Source organism: Pundamilia nyererei, unplaced genomic scaffold (assembly GCF_000239375.1).
Source record: "Pundamilia nyererei isolate P.nyererei 1_Seehausen unplaced genomic scaffold, PunNye1.0 scaffold00039, whole genome shotgun sequence".
In the NCBI taxonomy this organism is placed as follows: domain Eukaryota; kingdom Metazoa; phylum Chordata; class Actinopteri; order Cichliformes; family Cichlidae; genus Pundamilia; species Pundamilia nyererei.
In genome coordinates, this window is record NW_005187440.1 from 133,703 (window position 1) to 155,604 (window position 21,902).

Genomic DNA, 21,902 nt, shown 5'->3' on the forward strand with positions numbered 1-21,902 from the left:
CTGCTGATCAAAGGGTCAAACATCCTTGGTCAGGAAGAGGGTAGCCTCCCCCTCACCCTAGATGGTTCAACCTAGATAACACGGTGAGGAAGTCCTGCAGTTCATCTAAACAAAGAGCACTTAGGCTAGAACAGACGCAACTACGTTAATCCTACCATAACAATACAAACCTAACAGAGGTTGTATTATTTTAAGATCTATTAACAGCCAGCAGATTATTTTTAATATTTGCTGATATGTTAATACGTTATAATTTAAAGAGGGTGAACTTTCTTTTTTCCAATTGACTCTAAAGCTACTAGTGGTCATATTTTTACTACTTTTCTACACTTTAAAAAAAAATTCATCACTGACAGACACATGAAAGGAAAATCACAATAACAAATGCATATGAAGTAAGAATTTAAGATAAAAAAAAAAAGCATTACATATTTTGTGAGTTATCAAATATGGTAATAGCCATGCTTATTTGAGATCTTCAGATTTCATTATACTCTGTTTGTTTTTATCTTTTTTGCAACAAAAACTGTTACAGAAGCTGCAAAATATATTTCAGCTGCCAAATCAACACTGACCATCTCTTTAAATATCCGAAAACACAATCCACCTGCGGGGACAGTGAGCACCGCTGTTGTTTCTCATTTCAGGTTTTCCCTCAAGACACGAGACCTTGGTTCCATCTCTAGTGGCAGGCTTGAAATTGAAGATGGTGCCAGTAGGCGAAAGAGTCATGCTCAACATAAGCTGGGCGATCAGCATTGATGGTTGGAGACCACATTTTGTGTGTTTTTTATATAGCACTTGGGACTGCTGATGTTATGACAGATTTAATGTTGCCATTTACTAAACAATCATACATCTGCAGAGTAGACAGTAGGTCTTTGTTGCACATGTTTTATTTGCTGATGGTGGTGAAACATTAAGGACATTGAGATGATATCCAGCAAAAGATGTTGAAGATTTTTCCTTTTCTTTCATGCATTTTATACAGTGTGTACTTAGTGTGTCAGGATCCTTGTCATGGACACTCACTGGTTAATATCTAAAGGCAGACTAATTTATTTCAGTCTGTTATTTTTCTCTCTGCAGCTAGTACCAAATATTTGACAGCCACTCGCATCAGAACAGAAAGACAAGACTACCATTGTAATTACAACCCATCTTTGGCCAGTGCAAGCTTGGATCAATTAGAAAAGGTATTAGTCTTAACCTTAGTAGTACTGATCATATCTTTTGGTCCTATTTCCTACATAGGGAAAAAGGTCTGTGATGCTGTTAATTGTTTTTTCCCCTTTTTTCTTTTTGTTCTGAAACCTAGATATGGTTTCATTATGCTGTAAACCCCACCTATGGCTACAATATAATACAAGTTGCAAATCTCCCTTTCCCTCCACTGGTGGATGGCAATTTAGTTTATGTGACGGAATCTATTTATATTCCTAAACCACCAAAAAGTAAGTGTTGTTTTTTTTAAGTTGTCTTTTTTTCAAAATAAATTTTTGTAAAACCTATTACAGCCAAAACTTTTGACGGGCACAATATACTTAGGAGATATAAATGGTAAAACTATTAACATTTTCTCTGTTTTATAGCAACGGTTACACCAACTTCTCCTTATGTAACTACAGGTGAGCAATACTGTTCAGTATAGTTCAGCTAATAATTTCAGTGAGTCTGCAAAGATAAGTACATATAGAAAATCCCAGTCTCCCAGTACTGCAAGGGAATATATCAAACCACATGCATGAAGTGCACTGTATGATTTTAAATACTTACTACACCAATTTACAATGCATGTGATGACTAATCTATCTTTTCTAATTATTTACTCCAGTTAAGGTCACTACTGGGCTAACTACTCCAGGTACGAGTCACAATTTCCTAAAGCACCTGTACTGAATCAATAAAATCTGAATAAATGTGTTTCCTCTGTATATGCCCGCTTTTGCAGCTCCGAGAGTACCGGTAATCGTCAGATTTGCCATCATCTTTACCGGAGGAGTGGTCATCCTCATTATCCTGAGTTCATTCTGCATAATGTGTAAATATAAACATTTTTGGGGGTTTTTTTTGGAATATGCACCTGAATTATTAATGATGAATAGGAAAAATATATGCTCAACCAAACGCACGTTTACTTTGTGTGTGCACAACGTGATTTACTTGAATGCTGAATTGTATTTAGCAAAAAGGCTCCCTGCTACAGGATGGCCTTACCTGCAAGCCTTTTGAGCTATGTTTGGAGTCACTTGGAAATGAATGCTTTAAACATCTTACCTTAAAATGCTTTCCAAAGCACAGAAACTCTGCTTCACCATCCTAGATTTAAAAGTTGTATTCAAGAAGTAGTCAAAGCTGGGGATTCCCCTTCTAGACACAGTATAACGTTCAACACTGCTGGCTAGTGCTGAAGCTGACTAACTCTCCTTTCCATTGTTTTCTTATTACCCAGGTAAAAATAGGACTGTTAAAGCTGGCAAATTACTGGACTACCAGAACATTCCTGTGGTGCCTCCTCATGTGCTTTTGGTGTACCCTGCTGTAAATTCAGCATTCCAGCGTGCTGTTGTTGCACTTGCAGAGTTCCTGCAGTTGCATGGTGGCTGCAAGGTTGCAATTGACATTTGGCAGCAAGAAAAGATTGCACAGAAGGGGCCGATGCGCTGGCTGGCTGAGGAAGCTAAGTCTGCAAACCAAGTCCTTATTGTCAGTCCACAGGTACAGCCTATATGAAATCATCATTCTTAGTCATTGTCATATTTATTGATATGTGTTCAATGTCACACGATTACCTGGACTCTTGCATCTTTAAGTCAAGAAACAAAATAAGGATGTGATAGAACTTATAGGTGCAGTATGTCTAAATGTCTAAATATACTACTGTGTTGTATCAAAATAATTTCTCGCTCTCTTCACAGCCCAGCCACTGTCCTCCTGACCCCAGCATGTCAGAATCCTCCATCCCAGCTGCAGCTCATGACCTTTATCCTCTGATTCTTAACATGGTGGCAAGCAACGCAAAGAACCCCAGTGAGCTGTCCAAGTTCTGGGTGGTGCAGCTGGGTGAGCAGAAGGACAAGAGTTCTTGTATGTTGCCCCTGGAACTGAGGGTCTGCAAAACTTTTTGTCTGATGAAGGATTTGAAAAAACTTTACAAGGGTCTTCACACTTGCGAGCAGATTGACAAGAAGATAATAAGTCTGATTTGTAACCGGGGCGTTTCCTACAGTGAGAACAGCACATTGACATTGAGGGAAAGTGTAGAAACACTAAGGGGGCATCAGGTTAACATTTCCAAAGAAGTCACCATTAAATTCTGTGATCACCACAATTTGAATATTTGTCATGATAATGTTTTGACTGCTTGATCAAGATGGGTCTGAACAGGTGCTGATGATTTTACTAATGATACTGTTTGCAGAATGTCTTCATGTGTTTGTTTGTATAAATATGATGAAAGCATATATTTGGAACTGCATCTAAATGTTTAATACGCACAAAGAAAGAAAGAGAAAACACATAATTCTCTATCAAAGAGTAAAGGAGGCCATCTGTGTCCACTGCACCACTGGCTTTCTACAGTGCAGTCCTGAGATCCAGGCACATTTAGTCCCCACTCTGGTCTCGCCTCAGGTGACCTCAGTAGGTCACGTGATAGGGTGGGCCAAGGTCTCATAGTGGTTTCACCTTTAAATCCCCAGTGATGGCGACCCAAACCTGGGACTCTCCACGTTTTGTTTTTAGAACTAACTAAGCCTCTTGGATGACAAGTTAAACATCTTCACAAACTCAAAGAAGTCAACTTGCCTTCTTTTTTCAAGCTCCTAAGAATATCCTAACCTGGATGTCCAGGAATGTATATATTTATATGTATCTCAATTAAAGAGAAGCACTAGTATGAACCATTATGCATGCTCCTGGATAAGCTGCCCATCCATCCATGGTCGCATGGAGGCTGGAGCTCGCTAGACAAGCTGTATGTTTCCTTAATCTAGTGTGTTTTATTCAAATAAAAATTGAAAGCAGATGAGTGGCTGTGGACTGTTGTCTTCTGGTTAAAAGGATTCTGGGCTCAAACTCAACCCTGTCAAACAAGGTTTTTTTTTTTTTGTTATAAGCACATTGCATAGATGGTATCCTGAAAATTGTTTGCAGATGTGTGTTTTTGTCTCTCTACAAATTCTAGCCATGTGATATGCAGTTCTCCATATGTACATTAGTGGGAGATATGTACTTTACTAGGCAGTGGTCTATCTACTGGCCCTCCATCCAAAAACATAAGCACCAGCAGAATATACAACATTATGCAGATAAAGTGCATCCATAAGTGCACAGGCCAAGTCATTTGGTGGTTAAAATAGCCATTTCCCATATGGAAAAGATAAATATAAATCTTATAAAGTTTGTATCTGTCTTGTATGAAACTTGTATGAAAAGCATACAAGAGTGAAAACACATATAAGATCCCTTGAAAAATTATATAATGAAACTTGTATGTTTTGGATACTAAAAAAATATATGAAAGTAATGAGAAAGTGGCCACTTTCATGAGTAAATCATGTAAGCCTTATATGATTTATATATGATTTACTCGTGAAAGTGGCCACTTTCACGAGTAAATCATATATGTTTTTACTATTTCTTTTCCATATGGGTTATGATAGACACATTTTTCATTTTCTGGAAATAAATTAATTAACTGTTACTACTAGCCCAAGTGCCCCTTAGTAGCAAATGAACACAGTTTATAAAGCACAGAGTACCAAGGTATTGCTGCTGACAGAGACAGTAGGAGACTTCACATCCCTAATGGAGCCCTGCCTGACTCTAACACTGTTTATAAATGTAACGGGGCTGGGTGCTGGTTCTAGCTGCTAGCACGTTACCTTCAACATGTCATCTGATCAGGCCCATTTCACTGCAGTATACCTTCATATTTTATCATACATCAGTGCTGAACATTTAAGAGTGAATGTAATTGTGCAAGCACAAACACAAACACAGTGTGTGAATGTGTGTGTGAATGGGTGGATGACAGGTTGTGTAAAGCGCTTTGGGGTCCTTAGGGACTAGAAAAACGCTATACAAATACAGGCCATTTACCATTTACTTCTGAAAAATGTTTCACAAAATTCTGTGCAAACAGCAAGATTGAAAAATTCAGGTGGCCAACCTGTCTCTCGCTAACAGACCAGAGGACTCCTTACATTGCATCACATGGTTAATTTGCTTTGCTGTTTTCCCAACAGAAAAATGACCAAAAGACTCAGGCTGAGGAAAGACTAATAGAGAAACTAATCCAATAACTAAAAGGGAAAGGAAATGCAGTGAGGAAATAGAATTGTAAAGGAGTAGGAAAAAAATCTGTGTTCTAATATTAGCTTTTAACACATATTTTTTAAATTGCATTTTAAAAATATTTAGATTTTTTTAATTTTTATTTTTAATTACTGTATTTAGAATTAAATACTTGTAGAGTTACTGCTAATGCAGAAACATCACACCTATATCCATGGCACTCTCTATGAACTTGATCTTGTCAATTTTGAAACCTTTGTTTACATTCTTGACAACAAATGATGAAATTCCAGTGTTGTGACCATAAATATTGTTTTGTCATGGTGGACATATTCCATCTTGGTGTTACACAATCATGAAGTGTATCTACAAATGTTTTTTGTAATCTCAAAGATGCATACTCTTTGCAAGGAAATATCAAAACCGTGTTGTGGGGACTGAGGACAGGAGGGAGCAGTGAGGTACAAATAACTGGACTCTTGTCCTGCTTCATTCCCCTGACTCTGCTCTGCTGGTATCTTAATTGCAGTCTAATCTCCTAATAGTTTCTTTCTCAATCTCTGTACTCTAATAAATCACGTTCACTTCTTTCAAATGATCGCCCCATGTGTGATATATATGCAGTATTTGCTTTTATTTATTACTGGACTCCTGAGTTCTGTCTATCATTAATTATGTTCATCTTCTTAGTTTGTTTGCTATTTAATTTCTCTCCTTCGTGTATGCCTTTGTTTTTATTTATAGCTGCCTGTAATTATTGATTACATTTGATCTTACCAGTGATAACGTCATGTCCAATTTACATTCTTTAGCCTTCCCCTATTTTAAGCAGCTGTTGAGCCATTGTCGTGGTGCTTTATTCTGAAAATCTATGGGTGGAACTAGCTCCATGCTTGCAAGTAAAACAAACATAAGTTCATCCTACAGTGACAGAGTAAGTACAATGTCCGTTGTAATTATAGTCAGTAAGGACGCAAACGTCTTTCACTTTTCAGGGGATTAAAGTGAAGACAGTGCTGTGAGTACGCTCGTATGAGCTTCATTTAACAGATTTTGAATGATGCCTTTGTGTCCGTCGTTCTGCACAGCTCCTTATTCACTAATGCTTCAGGTACTGTGGGCTCCATACATTTATTGTAAATAAACACAACTGTGTTTTTCTTTCATTTTCTCTAACTGCTTTCTCCATTCTTTTAAGGACCAACGAGGGCACTACATTTAACGTCTTGTCAGCTGCTGATTTATGGCCTAGAAGCAGTAAACATGGGCAAGCGAGTGACTTTGACAAGGGACAAATTGTGATGGCTAGATGACTGGGTCAGAGCATCTCCAAAACTGCAGCTCTTGTGGGGTGTTCCCGGTCTGCAGTGATCAGTATCTATCAAAAGTGGTCCAAGGAGGGAACAGTGGTGAACCATCGACAGGGGCGACTGAGGCTGATTGATGCATGTGGGCAGCAAAGGCTGGCCCATGTGGTGCAATCCAACACACGAGCTACTGTAGCTCAGATTGCTGAAAAATTTAATGCTGGTTCTGATAGAAAGGTGTCAGAATACACAGTGCATCGCAGTTTGTTGCGTATGGGACTCTGATGCTTTGAGCAATGTTCTGCTGGGAAGCCTTGGGTCCTGCCATCCATTTGGTGTTACTTTGCCACGTACCCCCTACCTGAGCATTGTTGCAGACCATTTAGACCTTTTCATGGAACCAGTATGCCGTGATGGCTGTGGCCTCCTTCAGCAGGATACTATGCCCTAGCACAAAAATGGTTCTGTGAGACATGCACTGCAAACAAGTCCAATCCATGGAGGCTTCACCTTGCAACTTACAGGACTTAAAGAATCTGTTACTAACACATTGGTGCCAGATAACACAGCACACCTTCAGGGGGTCTAGTGGAGTCCATGCCTCAATGGGTGAGGTGTGTTTTGGCAGTACAAGGGGGACTCAACTTAGACAAATGGTCATAATTTTATGACAAATCAAAGCTTACTGGAAAGGACAGACAGACTCTAGACCCGAGTACACTGCCTGTAAGAGAAGCTCAGAGCTGAACAGACACCTCTCTCACACAGTGTCTGTAAAGGTATCTTTACAGATATTGGTATCTTTCGAGGAGCAGCCAATCAGAAAGCAGATCTAGAAACTGATTCCCCAAAGTTTGTGCCAAGGTACAACAAAGAAGAAGCTGAACCCCAAATCTGAATGTGAAAAAGATCACTACTCCCAAAGGTTTCATGACAGGAATAAAGAACCTGAACCTCATACTAGTTAAAAGGAATTACCTCATCTAATGGTACATTTCAACATTTTTTTTATATGTCCAGATTGGTTCAATAGTAATACCCACAGTAATGATTTAATTCCTTCATTCCTATCCCAAGCCATTTTTATGAGTTCAAAAACCAACATGGAACTTGTGGAAATTATTAGAAAATAAACACTTGTTCTTCTGCATTAATGTGTCTGTATAAAATCCTCCACTAACCTTCTGAAATATTCCACAAGATGTTGAGCTTCTTCACAGAGCTGATGGTGGTCACTGGAGACTATTCTATTTTCTGAACCATTTATTCAATTCATGGTCGCGGTACTGAAAAATATATATTTTATTATCGGAGTATTAAAGGTTTTTTAGGGAAGTGCTGTTTATTTAGGGCTTGTGCTATTTAGCTCAGACGCAGTTACTTATCTTACTATGTATCTCCCACCCTAGAGCAGGGTTGTTAAACTCATGTTACCATGTGGGCCACAAACAACCCACTTTGACCAACAGTAGGTCTGACCAGTGAAACTCCCCTTTCTGACAATGCAAAAGACTCTACCTGCACATTTATTCCCTGAGATATCTTATTAGGAGAAAAAGAATTGTAGTTTGAACAGTACATCTAGGTTTTTCCACATAATAAAGAAATGCAGCTGTGGGAAAGAATTTCTGGTAGCTCATTCTCCAGACTGCCCTGTAATTATAGGAAAGGCTTTTGAATTCACAGAAAAATTTCTTTAAAAAAACAAACAAACCAAAACATTTAGTCTCATCGTGAAAAGAAAATTCTATAGTAAACAGTGAAAACGGGAACCTTTCTGTCTTTTAATTGTTTATTTATTACTTAATTACTTTTCTGAAGTCTGGATGGTGATGGGGGAGGTCCTTATTAGTAGGAAAATGTTATTTGTGGCCCCCAGCTCTTATGTTTGACTACCCATTTTTAGGATTAGGGGTATCGGCTCTAAAAAACCTCTGGTGACTTCTGATAAGTAACAACTTCTGTGAACTCAGGCACTAAATACTCTATGCTTTACATCAAGAGAAGGGCAGGATCTGGCTTGCCTAGAGATTTATTGTTTAACCAGTTTTGCTAATGGGATTTTCAGTTACCCAGGTTCAATAACACTGTTTTAATCAAATGGTCAAACAGGAAAACTAATAGATTTCTCTTAAATAAAAATAATCAATGCAAAGTACCTTAATTACTGAACATGGATTTGTTTTGTTTACTGTCACATCACTACTAGAGGCCCCATACTAACCCAGGAAAATAATATATATAAACTGGCCACATCATGTGAAAATATTATATAAAAATCCCAAATCCCATGTCTGATGTTGCCTTTACATGTTAGACAGGCATCTTATCTGTTTTTAAATCACGTCTTAAAAAATATCTATTTACCTTGGCTTTCAGCGGAGCAGGACTTGATGTCTCTTAATATGTTTCTTATGAATTATATTATGTTTAATTTTAAGATATTCGATATGTAATTTAAACTGTTTTTTCTTTGTTTTATATTTGTAGCACTTCGGCCAACATTGCTGGATGTATAGTGCGTTATAAATAAAGATGCTATGCTATGCTATGTTGAAATGTTTTTTCTGTCACCGGCGCAGGGTGATGGAGCTATAGCTCCTTTTTGTTTCTTCTTCTTCTAAAAGTTTAAATAAAGTTTATGAAGAAAGAAATTGCCACGTCTTGTAAACGATCTAAAACAACACCCTGTACCATCGGAAAAACTATTATCGCCAGTCATTAACGCTTCACACCACAAACAATGGAATATTATGTCTTATAAAAAATATAAAAACGAAAATAAAATGTATTAAAAATGTACGAATGAACAAACAAATATGCGGAGACGCGCAGAGAAATCTTTGGACAAATAGAAATCGAAATGTTGCACCACGTGACCAAACACGGAAGTAAACTTTTCATTCAGAGAGGAAGGCAACGGTGTTAGCTTGTGCTTCAATTTTGAACCATCTCGCTGGGACTAGAAGACCGTGACTTTGTCATTTCTAAGTATTTAGTGGATTAAGTGGAAAGGAGACCATGACCCAGGCGGAGAAAGAGCAGGATAACGGGAAGGACAAAGAAAAGGAGCGAGAGAGGGAGAAAGAGAAGGAGCAGCAGCGCGGGGTGAAAAGACCCATCGCTCCTCCGGCGATACCAGAGCCTCCTCAAGAGGTGAGACGGAAAATGAAGTACCCAGCTGTTGTATACATGAACTATAGCGTATATATGCCAGAAATCTATAATGTAGCATTTGTATTTTTCATGAACATTTTGTTCTCACTTGACACATGCTAAACTATTGTGATGGTGCGTTTACTATCGTATTAGTACACTGTTTTAGTAGTACACCGTTGCTAAATGGGTCTATAACCTGCTACATGTGGCAACAAGGTTTAAAGCTCAGAGTTGTTGAGTTAAAGCTGATATTGAAATATTTTAGCTCTTAATTGTTGACCTCTTTTTGTTTTTCCCAACACGGATGAAAACACGTGTTAACCCTTCCGATTTAAGCCCCTCTTTAAAGGTTCAGGAGCTTAGATGTGGTAGATGTGGAAACTAGGTTTAACAGTCAGTATCTTTGTTTGGGGTTAAGACTAGCTGCAAGGATGACGGGGTTTGGGCTCTTTTTAAAGGCTTAAACCTAATGATACAGCATGTAGTGTTTTCGTTTTTGTGCTGGCATTAATGCACGTCTAACATTATGCCAACAGCTCCAGTGTGGTGTGGAAGATATAGACTATCCTGCACATAGCTCTGACCTCACCAGAGCCCTTGGATGGAAACAGATCCATGCAGCCAGTTTCCAAAAACTAGTGGCCAGTCTTTCCATAAGAGTAGAGGCTGCGCAGGTGTCCACAGTTGCTCTTTTGTTGGGTGAAACTTGAAATTTCTATTCTTTTTCACAGCAAATACAGAGCAATTTTGTAGTTGTCATCCACCCTGGATCAAGAACACTCCGTATTGGCCGAGCAACGGACACCCTTCCAGTGACGGTCCCACATGTAATAGCACGCAGGCACAAGCAAAGTGGCCAGCCCCGCTATGAAGATGCATGGCTGTTGAGAGAAGGTCTAAATGTATGTGACTCAAAACCAGGTGCACCCATAATACAACTTCACTGTTGTCAAATTAAATGGTGTCATTTTTAAGTGTTTATCCTTATTGTTTTGTCTTAATATCCAACAGAAACCAGAAAGCAACGAGCAGAGGCAGAATGGCCTTAAAATGGTTGATCAGGCTATATGGTCCAAGAAGATGTCAAACGGAGTGCGGAGGACTCCTGTGTCTGCTGATCAGGTATGGTTATAAAAGAGAAATTAGGGAAGAAAGCAACACAATGCAGTGTGAGTGTCTTCTATCTTATACAATAAAGAAATAAAGACCTTAAGGTCCTATAGCAACTTAGTAAGGTTTGAATAGCTGATATACAATATAGAAAATAACTCTTTTCATTAATTGATTATGATGTTAATCCATAAAAGTATTTTTTTATAGCAGTGGTTCAGTTTTGTATGTTTGTTTTTAGGCCAGAGCGTATAACTGTCAGATCCGTCCTGCGGTGCTAGACAGCAGCTCCAGAGTGAAGTGGACAAACACAACCCACCATCCTCCTTATTTGGTTGGAGAGGAGGTCGGTGAATGTATTAGAGCAAACTCGTAACTTCTGTGAAATATGACTTGTTAAGCCATTTTCATTTCCTAAAGCCTTGATTAATTTTTACCCCCCCATTTCTGCTATTGCACAGGCTCTTTATGTGAATCCAACAGACTGTTACAACATCCACTGGCCTGTAGTCAGAGGTCAGCTAAATGTGCATGCTGGTCCTGGAGGCTCACTGACTGCTGTCCTGGCTGACCTCGAGACAATTTGGAGTCATGTGATTCAGAAGCATCTGGAGATCCCTCTCAAAGATTTAAAGGTAGGAGAAAACTTCTCAGTTCTATAGCAGGATGCAGTGGTCTTGATAAATCCTCATTTCTTTATATTAGTATAAAAAATAAGACTCTATCTATCTAGCTGTCTAGCTAGCTAGCTGCTTCTGTAATAGAGGCTTTCTACAGGCTTTGTGTTCCATAAACTTTCAAACAGATGATCATCCACATTAATCATCAGTTGCTCATTTCGCATTATTTCTTTTAGTATTACAGATGTATCCTGTTGGTCCCTGACATCTACAACAGACAGCACATCAAAGAGGTTGTGAACATGCTGCTGCTCAATATAGGGTTCTCAGGTATTACACAATCTTCACACGTAACTAAGTGGAAATTTCTTTGTTTCCATCAACTTACTTCCTGGTCTTTTTGTGTGTAGCTATCATTGTGCACCAGGAGTCGGTGTGTGCTACTTTTGGCAGTGGGTTGAGTAGCGCTTGTGTCGTGGATGTAGGCGACCAGAAGACCAGTATCTGTTGTGTGGAGGACGGAGTGTCACATCGAAACTCCAGGTGGGGCTCAAAACTCACGTTTATGTTTGATTAAATGAAATACATTTAATATTAAACATTATTTCATATGAAATATATTTAATATTGAATTATTTGACCCGGTTGTCACAGACAACAAACACAGAACAGTGAATATTTAATTTTAAAACTCATGTTAGTTTCACTTCCTGCTTTTATTGCATTATTTAGCAAATGTCTTACATGGTATCTTGTATTTGTGGGACTTTGCAGGTTGTGTTTAGCATACGGTGGCTCAGATGTGACCCGCACTTTCTTCTGGCTCCTGCAGAGGGCAGGATTTCCCTACAGAGATTGTCAACTGTCTAACAGACTAGACTGTCAGCTCCTGCAGCATCTGAAAGAGACCTTCTGCCATCTAGATCAAGTGTGTGTTAGTCAGGGTGGGAGGGAGGGTGTTAGTGTCTGTGCATTACAATGATTTGTTAGCATCTTTGAGTATTTAGCCATACTCACTTCTAAATAATCGATGGAGCAATTTTAAGTACATATTAACTACAAAATCTTTTTTCTGTTTTCTCTTAACAGGACATATCAGGGCTACAAGATCATGAATTTCAGACACGTTTTCCAGAGGCCCCTGCTCTTCTGTACCAGGTTCGACTTGGGGATGAGAAACTACAGGTAATTATATCAGAAGGTAAAGACGATGCTGTTTTGATACTGGTGCTGAACTACTTTTCTGTCTTCTTTATAGGCACCCATGGGCCTTTTTTACCCGACGACGTTTGGGATTGTAGGTCAGAAGATGTCATCGCTTCAGTTCCGTTCCCAAGGCGACTCAGAGGACCCTCATGATGAACACTACCTCCTTGCTACACAGAGCAAACAGGACCAGGTAAAACACACACACACATACAGGTTTCATAGACTGAAACCAATGAAACCAAATGGTTCTCAGCTATTGTTTTACTTAATTATTTTCTCCAATAGTCCTCCAAATCAGCTGCAGACAGGAAAGCTATTTCCAGACCAAGTGGATGTTTGGAAGGGGAGATGAGCAGTCAGGGAGGGACTGGGGACCTGTCAGATCTACCCAGGAGCTGTGGGAGTGGTGGTGGAGGAGGGATGCAGGGGGAAACAGAGCTTGGGGCTGCCCATGGAGAGTCCCTGATGGGAGCAGGAGAGGTGGAAGAGCCTGTGTCTGCCCATCTGTCCAGGAAGACGGCCATCATGAGCCAATTTGAGAGCAAAGCATTGGGATTAGATAAGGCAGTCCTGCATAGCATCGACTGCTGTGGTAAGTGATGAAGTTAATTTTTGTTTTTATATTCAAAGATCTAGCGATGAGAATAAAAACTTCCATGGAATATCCTGTTTGAGCCTCTGTACTCATTTCATTTACAGCATCAGATGAAACCAAACGAAAGATGTACAGCTCCATCCTGGTTGTGGGAGGGGGGCTCATGTTTCATGGAGTTCAGGAATTCCTTCTTCACCGCATCATCAACAAGATGCCACCATCCTTCAGAAGGCTGGTAGACAATGTGGAAGTTGTCACACGTCCAAAGGTACCCCAAAATTACCTTAGTATATCTCAGAAAAGGTCACAGACCTGCATCTGTCTTCAAAAGACAGATAACTTTATACTGCAGACTGATCCTGTAATGTATTTTATATGACACGTATGTGCTCTAGGACATGGATCCTCGGCTGATCTCGTGGAAAGGTGGAGCAGTGCTGGCATGTTTGGACACCACGCAAGAAATGTGGATCCACCAGAGGGAATGGCACCGCTTTGGTGTCCGAATGCTCCGTGAAAGAGCTGCCTTTGTGTGGTGAAAACAGGCTCTTCTTACTTGAAATGGTGACTCAAACTGTCCCACTGTTCAGTGGACTGCAGAAGGATGAAATTGGCAAACTGTTGAGCACATTTCTGCAGTAAATAAAGGAAGAGTGAGAACTGTTTTTCCAGAAAAAAGATTTAATTCCTTAAATAAACTCTATACATAGTGTGACAGCAAATTCTGACAATTCTAGCACAGTCACCAGTGTTTTTTCAGTGTTTTTTTTTCCTGGCTGTTTAAGACAATGCAGATATTTCTGTTACTTCTGAACAGTATTAAATAAGTTTGACAGTTTTATGTCATGTACTGCAGTTGTATCACAATGCTCTGAATGTTCATGAATGTCTGGAATTCTAAATACAGTAAACCCATGATACCTGGTACAAGATATTTGGAATTGATAGAAACATTAAGTGATTAAGTGTACTCTTTGGAATTATATCATAGTCACACACAAGACTGATATAATCAAGTCTTAATCAACTTTTGCAATTTGAGTTTAAAAAAAAAGACAATGTATACCTGTGCCATTACCAAATTATCCATTGATTTTAGATATCCTAACAATTAGTGCTGAGCCAAAGGTGTGATACTGCTATTAGTACCGACCAGCTCTTTGTGGAACCAAGCTGTGTGATTACCAAATGTGACAATAATAGCAGGAGACACACTCAGTATTTTTTTTTTTTATTCAACAGAAGGATACAAAAAAATACATTAGCTGATGACTCCCAGGAACCATAACCCATATCTAAGAAACTGGTGACATTGCAAGTTGGAAAAGCCGACGCAGAAAATGAGGGAAGAAGTGATGTGGATAGCTGTGGTATCAGCCGTTCTGGCCCCTACGTGTAGGAATTCCCAGAAAGGCGTCAAGAAACTGCTTGTGACAGTGACAGCTGATGAGGAAGGGCCTTAGCACTGTGACTTTATCATCTTTCCTTGGCTTCTAAGACACTGTGCAAGGCGTTTACCTAGAGAGAGGAGCGGGTAATATAACAGTCAGGCAGTGTTTTCATATCACGGCCATATATAATCAGTTTCTTTGTTAGGCTAGGTCCCCCAAGGTAATAACCTAAATGCATTCATGAGTAATAATGAGTAATGTTAAAATGCATAAAAAAGGAGTTAATTGTTTACTCTTCAGCTATAAAAGGCTGAGGGCTACTTTCCAGTAGGGTGATGGTGTTGCCATAGGTCCATGTAGTAGGAGGCTGAAGAGTACCACTGGCCACCCCCCAGTATTTTTTGTTAATGATCAAGTGATCAGATCATGATAACCCTAACAGTTATTACACAAAAGTAGCACTTATCTAGAACTCAGTACAATGTAACCTTAGTAAAGAAATGCAAATAGATATAACACAAGAAAACTACAAAAACCTTTCCATCAATATGACCACTAGGGCTGCCACAAACGATTATTTTGATAGTCGACTAGTCACCGATTATTTTTGCGATTAGTCGACTAATCAGATCATGCATCCATTGGACATAAAACGTACAGCTTATTGCACCAGCATGCATCTGCTCTTATATAACTATGATTAGCTTACAGCTTGAAGTGTTTAAGGTATGTGCTAACTAAAAATAAAGTCAAGATGATAGTTTATTAAATTTTAATGACATTTGCAGATTGTTTCAGTGGAGTTTAATAAACTCAGCTGTCTGCTCCTTGCTATCTAAAATATAGGGTGGACCATTTATATGGATACACCGTAATAAAATGGGAATGGTTGGTGATATTAAAGTCCTGTTTGTGGCACATTAGTATATGTGAGGGGGCAAACTCCTCAAGATGGCTGGTGACCAGTGTTGGGTAAGTTACTTTAAATTAGTAACTTAGTTACATTACTAGTTACTTCTATCAAAAGTAACTCAGTTACTTCAAGTTACTCGTTACTTTCAAAGTAACTAGTTACTAGAGAAGTAACTTTGGTTTTACTCAGAATTCTCTTGTTAATGTGTTGCTTCCGTAACTGGATACCCAGCAAGATTGCCAGTCTTCTAGCTTGCTTACTTGCCACAAGTGCACTGTGCCACATACCAATAGAAAGGAAAAAATAATGTGGATATTTCCACAAGAGAAATCCCACGCCTGGACCGTCGTTGACTGCCGCCATGATTCTAGCCTACATCACAGCGCCATGTGCGCTTTTTACATCCAACATGTAAAATGCAGTTGTGGTGCTTTTGATTGTACTCAGAAACTTGGAAATTCTGCCTTCCGAATAGGAAGATGTAGGCAACACCAGACTGCAAATGAGCTGCATACAGGGCTGAACTGGGACAAAAAAATCAGCCCGGGCATTTGGACTAGAGACCGGCCCACCATTACAGGAAAAATCATAAAGCCTTTGAATGAAAACAAATGCTGTTGTGACACAGTTTTGATGGTACATATGCATCAATCTATCAATCGTTTGTTATAAGATTCAAATAATTATTTTTTAAAAGCTAGACATTTTAAATGAGAATAAGAAAGAAAAGTACTTCTTTGTGCCCCCCTCTCCCTGTTAATGCCCTACCTGCCCCCCTGGCAAAACTTTGCTAGACACGCCCCTGCACAGTTACCAGCTGTCAGCTACTTAGAAAAGGATTCTGGTGTTATTTGTCTCTCAGAAACAGTTCATAACTTCCCTTCAACTCATTCATGTCACCTAAAAGGTAAACCTGTTTCTCCATCACCTGTTCAGCTGTTCAGTAAGGACATCTCCTGGTTTCATCTTCATGTTTCACTCTCACCACATATCCAAACTGATATCATGACCAGCAGCTTTTACAGCTGTGGCTCCAGCAAATATCAGCTGATACTAGAAAGAAATATTAAATAAATTCTAACAACAGCTGATCAAGCTTAAACGTGCTGCTGTTGTTTAGCGCGACCTCCGCTGGTTTCTTCTTTCTGGCGCAAAGTGGGCGATAAACAAACAAGAGAGAAAAGCCGATCAGCTGATCATTGATGGGAGAGAATGAGAGGAGAAGAGGCAGCTGTGCAGCAAAGACACAAAATAACTCCAGCTTTGTGTCTTTTTCATTGTAGCTGAAGTACAGGACAAACTCTTCCTTTTCACCTCAATACAAAACGCGTAATGTTTTCTCTGAATACGGGACGATTTCATTTTTTAGGGGACAGTTGGCAACCCTAATAATTAACCTTATGAATAAAATAAAGTTCCACATCATTAACATCATAGCACCCACCCAGCTGTATAGAAATTCCGTCATGCCAGCTAGCACGCAGTACGAAAAAGTCAGCACAACGAGAATAAACTCGGGTTTATATCTGACCCAGATAGACTGCAGGTCATAACTTCTTACCTGAAGTTCAGTTCACCTGACACTTAGGCCGGCGGCCGCCTCGGCTCTCTGCTCCTCCTGCCTCCCCTTTCCCTCATCCACCTGTTGGCCTCCACCACCACAAAAAATAGTGCTTTGTTGTGTATCTGACGGACGAAAGCCAAACCAATGCCCCACCACTGCAGTTTCAGCATTTTTACAAACCAATTCTGGTTCATCCGTTTCATTTAACGATCCGCTTTCACTCTCCTCATTCTCCGTCGCCGCCATGCTTTTTCCGCCATGTGCATATGAAAACAAAGGCACTGCGCATGCGCGTTTTACCCATATTCTATCGCAATATTTCATTTTCTTATCGTTGCCCAACATTATACTGGTATTAACGTGAACGGTATGATATGGCCCAGCACTAGGTGCCAGGTCCGATCATTTCTAGATGAACAGTTTCCTGGAAAGTGGATTGGTTGTCGTGGGCCAGTTGAATGGCCCCTAAGGTCTCCCGATCTGACCCCCTTAGACTTTTATCTTTGGGGTCATCTGAAGGCAATTGTCTATGGTGTGAAGATACGAGATGTGCAGCACCTGAAACTACGGATACTGGATGCCTGTGTTGGCATTTCTCCTGCGGTGTTGCTATCAGTGTGTGAAGAGTGGGAGAAGAGGGTTGACAATCCAGCCGACTTCTAAATGGCCACCATGGTCACCACCTATCTTGAGGAGTTTGCCCCTCAGATATACTAATGTGCCACAAACAGGACTTTAATATCACCAACCATTCCCATGTTATTACAGTGTATCCATATAAATGGCCCACCCTATATAACAGGACACCGGAGTATATTCTTGAGCATCTCACACTTCTGATAATCAGCTGTCTGCTTGACGTTTATTCAGTTGTGTAAAAACTATAACTTTAATCTCAGCCAAACCGATTTACTCAGGAATAAATAAAATACTAAAAAAACCCAAACAATATCACTTTTAAGTTATCTAAGTGACTTACATATCATCTTTAACCTAAGTAGCGAAAGACGGCGGTGGTTTTGAAAACGATTTGCCGGGAGTCCAGTGTTCTCACCGGCTCTAGTGAGCCTTGAATCCCGGCTAGCTATCGAGCTGGTGGGTAACAGACGTCTCCGAAAACGTCGGAGCGCTTTTGAAAATATATGTCTTGATAAGCTGAGCAGATATTTGAAGTTTACACAGCTACATTCTTGCCTGAAAATATGTTAAATGTTTATTTTGTGAACCAGAAAGAATAATAAGAGTAATATTAAAACTAACTAGCTGCCGTCATTGTTGACAACTGAGCAGGGCCGCGCTATGAATTCTGGGACACAGCTTCTTCTTCTTCAGGGTTTAACGGCAGCTGGCATCCTTGTACATGCAGTGCTGCCGTCTTCTGTTTCAGTCTGTTATTACACTCTTAAATCCTACTACTTATTCCTGCGTCTTTTGGGATCTTACAAAGCGTCAAATGACGCGTCAACTATTAAATTAGTCGTCGACAATTTTAATAGTCGACGTAATCGTGACTAGTCGATTAATCGTGGCAGCCCTAATGACTACACAAGCACATATACAGCAAACTGACATGCACATTTTGTTTCTGTGTCATTCATCCTTTGAAATTAATTTCACTTTACATATGAGCTGATACTAAAATGGACTGTTTAATAAAAAAAGACAATAAAAAATTCTCACCTTCCTCATCCTCCTCCACCCATTGGTGGAGGACTGGGCCCTGCACCATGGTTTATTCTTCCCATCCTCCTTCTGCCACCAGGTGGACCTGGAGGACTGTATAACCAACAGTAGACAAGAATGTGAGGAACAAGTGGTATAAATTAGTGCTGTCAGCTTTAATGCGTTAAACAGCTTAAATATAAATTAATTCAAGTGCTGAAATGAGCAACAGCTTTGTTAAACTGCATTTGTCATTCTCTGGATTATGACAATTTTTTAGATACAACTGAAAAAGAAATAACATCACATGCATCTTATTAGCTTTGTGTTACACATGACACACAATTCCTAATAAGCTAGCTTGCTCCTACATCGGATTACGTAATTTTCCGTGTTTAACATAAAGGTAGTGCAGAATTGGTGTTCAGTGTGTGTATGTGTGTGTGACACAACTAATGGTGTTTCAGGGACTTACCCTCTGCCGTCAGTGAAGCGTGATGAAACAGAGCTTCCATTCTTTGACATGTCGGGGTGAAACATGGTTTTGAAACTGGTAAAAGAAAAAAAAGAGTGGGGGCTTGTGCTTAATTCAGAATAAACCATAATGGAGGCTCTAAGAAAAGCCTCTTGCTTACTCACTATATTGTAAGTTTATTACACCACATTCCAATCAGTTTTACAGGCAACAGATTAGCAGTATTAGAGAAACTGTAAGTCATCTATCTTTAGCGGAAGAAAGAGATTTTCAGCATCTTTTTAAGGTAGAAAAACACATGTGAAAATACAACAGTAAATACAATCAAACAACTCTTAACGAACCTTAAATACAGGCAATGAGAATATTAATGATTATTCAAAAGGTCACTCATCCATTATGTTAAATAAAGGTGGCTATTTTGTTTTATTTATTTCATTTAATTCTCATTTGACTTACAAGAGGCCAATAAACTCCACTGCTCCCCAGAAAAGATCAACCAGTAAAGACAGGCGCCATGGAGACTGTGCCCTGCTATCCAGGACCTGGCCTGATGGAGAAACACAGAGGTGGGTCAGACAGCAGGGATCTGTGATGCTGTTCACATTGCAAGACGGGAATACATGTATAATAATCATGAGTGCACCAGCCAATCGTTAACCCGGATTTACTCCTTAGCTGGCCTTCAGTACACAAAGGCTAACAGCTAATCAGGGCATAAACGAGTTGCAGCACATTTCAAAACAGTTTTAAAGAAAGATAAATTTCGTTCCACTATGAAGTTGAAGCCCAAACGAAATCGCAGTCACATATCGGATTCTGGAAAGGCGACGAAGTTTTAAAACACCACCTAAGGTTCATCAGCTCAGCACTTCTTTCTGCTACGCAGATTCAACCAGGCTAGCTAACATCCTACATGGCTAAATGTAACCTAACACTTTTCACACATTCATGCGGTGGTTATGTTCTAAAATGTATAAAAACACCTAATAAATATCAAACAAACAAAGAAACCGTTAAAGCAGGGAAACCACTCACCGTTGGACACGTACACCATCTTCCAGAAAGTAACAGCAGCACTGCCACAGCTGTGTTTACGGTTGGCTTCGCATTTCCGGGTCTGTTGCTGCGTTATGTGACACGCATGCGCACCACACACAACAGCTACAACCACCTTACCTTACACTCATTATAGAAAAACATTTCAACGTCAAAAAAAAAAACCTACCCACATAGTAACTTATTTTTTATATGATTAATAGATATATCTATGTATTACAAAGAAAGGGGAGTGTCTGACGTTGCTCAAGTTATTACTTCTTGGAACTTCAATCTACGACTCACTCTCTAGAAGGTGGGAGGCCCCATGAGTAACTGCTGTTGTCTGTATATAATAGGGCCGTACAGCCTTTCCCCTAAAGCTTCAATATTACAGTAATAGTAATAAAAATGAATTGCTTGTATGAACGTGTGTGTGAATGGGTGAAAAACATTACACATTTCCACTACCACAACCCTGAACTAAATAAGCAGTTAAGAAAATGGATGGATTGATATTCTCCAGTCACTAGCATAACATTTTAAAAGAACAACTTAGTAATTCAGAGGAGATAGTAGAAGCACAAGTCTTTATTTTCTAGGGATCTTGTTCCATATTCATTTTTAATAAGAGCTCTTCATGATGCATGCAAAATAAAAAAGCTTTGCCTTACAATATAATACACACACGGTGTAAACCAGCCAACACATTCACAGCCAAACATCGGTCTATAAATAAGGAGCAATATATTATAACATTATAATGGAATACTGTTAAATATTTTCAAGTTGATCTACTTTTATGAATATTTGTCAGTCTGCACAGAGACCCATGTTTGCTCACATCCAGCTTGGACAAAGAATGAAGGTTTGTGAAAGCATTCTGTGGAAGTCTATCTCAAGTAAATAAAAAGTAAAGCGTTTTGAACCTTTTCAAAAAAAATGAAAATGTGAATAAATGAAAAAGTTCAGCACAGATGGAAACTGTCGGTTAAATAAAGGCATACTGTTGCTTTATCAACACAGAAACAGTCCAAATGCAACCGAAAGCTCAAAATACAACACATCAGACCAAGTTACTCATGATCTTTAATCTTGGATACATATGTGTTTACGTCTTCATCAGAATTTTGTTTTTCAGTCTTAGAGTCAGGAACTGGTCTTGGATTGGATTCAGTAGCACCAGCATTTTTCTGTGGCTTATATTTTTTATTCATTGCTGATGGAGTAAATCCGTGTTCATTATAAGCATTTATTACTTTCTCCACTGTTTGGCTTGATACGTTACATAAGTCGGCAGTTTCGCTGACTGACAGTCCTGCAATCCGTGCACCAACTATGTGGCCCTTTTCAAAGTCTGTTAACTCACTGGACAGGGTAGTGTTGACTGCTTCTCTTCTTTTATCCATTCCAGTGCTGAGTATATTGTACGTCAGCCTTTCTTCCCCCTTTCCCTTCTTTAAGAATGATTTGAGACCATTTCTGATGAGGCTACGGCGAACAGTAGCTGGATCAACTGAAGGGCCAGATGCATCTCTCAGGTCCTGTGTCAGGTCTTTGC

The 21,902-nt window shown here is 39.5% G+C and overlaps 3 protein-coding genes across 3 annotated transcripts in view; 2 read left to right on the forward strand and 1 right to left on the reverse strand.

The window, feature by feature from the left end:
- il17rb (interleukin 17 receptor B) overlaps nucleotides 1-4,021 on the forward strand; it is a 5,924-nt gene extending 1,903 nt beyond the window's left edge. The window contains exons 3-10 of the mRNA XM_005730683.1: nucleotides 648-764; nucleotides 1,090-1,196; nucleotides 1,319-1,454; nucleotides 1,593-1,628; nucleotides 1,835-1,864; nucleotides 1,952-2,041; nucleotides 2,453-2,718; nucleotides 2,919-4,021. Coding sequence (XP_005730740.1) covers nucleotides 648-764; nucleotides 1,090-1,196; nucleotides 1,319-1,454; nucleotides 1,593-1,628; nucleotides 1,835-1,864; nucleotides 1,952-2,041; nucleotides 2,453-2,718; nucleotides 2,919-3,368 — 1,232 coding nt within the window. The 3' untranslated portion in view covers nucleotides 3,369-4,021. The remainder of the gene's footprint in view (nucleotides 1-647; nucleotides 765-1,089; nucleotides 1,197-1,318; nucleotides 1,455-1,592; nucleotides 1,629-1,834; nucleotides 1,865-1,951; nucleotides 2,042-2,452; nucleotides 2,719-2,918) is intronic.
- A 5,475-nt stretch (nucleotides 4,022-9,496) lies between these two features.
- On the forward strand, nucleotides 9,497-14,225 carry actr8 (actin related protein 8). The gene is made up of 13 exons (XM_005730684.1): nucleotides 9,497-9,761; nucleotides 10,496-10,666; nucleotides 10,776-10,886; nucleotides 11,116-11,220; nucleotides 11,336-11,509; nucleotides 11,731-11,824; nucleotides 11,905-12,037; nucleotides 12,269-12,422; nucleotides 12,584-12,679; nucleotides 12,753-12,893; nucleotides 12,989-13,295; nucleotides 13,403-13,566; nucleotides 13,694-14,225. Exons 1-13 carry the CDS (start codon nucleotides 9,627-9,629, stop codon nucleotides 13,835-13,837), a joined length of 1,929 nt encoding a protein of 642 aa, XP_005730741.1. The 5' UTR covers nucleotides 9,497-9,626; the 3' UTR covers nucleotides 13,838-14,225.
- A 288-nt stretch (nucleotides 14,226-14,513) lies between these two features.
- Nucleotides 14,514-20,460, reverse strand: selenok (selenoprotein K). The gene is made up of 5 exons (XM_005730685.1): nucleotides 20,342-20,460; nucleotides 19,763-19,853; nucleotides 19,304-19,378; nucleotides 18,847-18,942; nucleotides 14,514-14,816 (listed from the first exon to the last, which is right to left on the reverse strand). Exons 1-4 carry the CDS (start codon nucleotides 20,358-20,360, stop codon nucleotides 18,852-18,854), a joined length of 276 nt encoding a protein of 91 aa, XP_005730742.1. The 5' UTR covers nucleotides 20,361-20,460; the 3' UTR covers nucleotides 14,514-14,816; nucleotides 18,847-18,851.
- Between the last annotated feature and the right edge of the window lie 1,442 nt (nucleotides 20,461-21,902).

Coding starts and splice junctions, on each gene's coding strand:
- actr8 (XM_005730684.1), top strand. CDS start 9,627: ATGACCCAGGCGGAGAAAGAGCAGGATAACGGGAAGGACAAAGAAAAG. Junction 10,667..10,775: donor TGTTGAGAGAAGGTCTAAAT/GTATGTGACTCA, acceptor AATATCCAACAG/AAACCAGAAAGCAACGAGCA. Junction 11,221..11,335: donor CTTATTTGGTTGGAGAGGAG/GTCGGTGAATGT, acceptor GCTATTGCACAG/GCTCTTTATGTGAATCCAAC.
- selenok (XM_005730685.1), bottom strand. Junction 19,379..19,762: donor GTGGAGTTTATTGGCCTCTT/GTAAGTCAAATG, acceptor TTCTTTTACCAG/TTTCAAAACCATGTTTCACC. Junction 18,943..19,303: donor CGCTTCACTGACGGCAGAGG/GTAAGTCCCTGA, acceptor TTGGTTATACAG/TCCTCCAGGTCCACCTGGTG.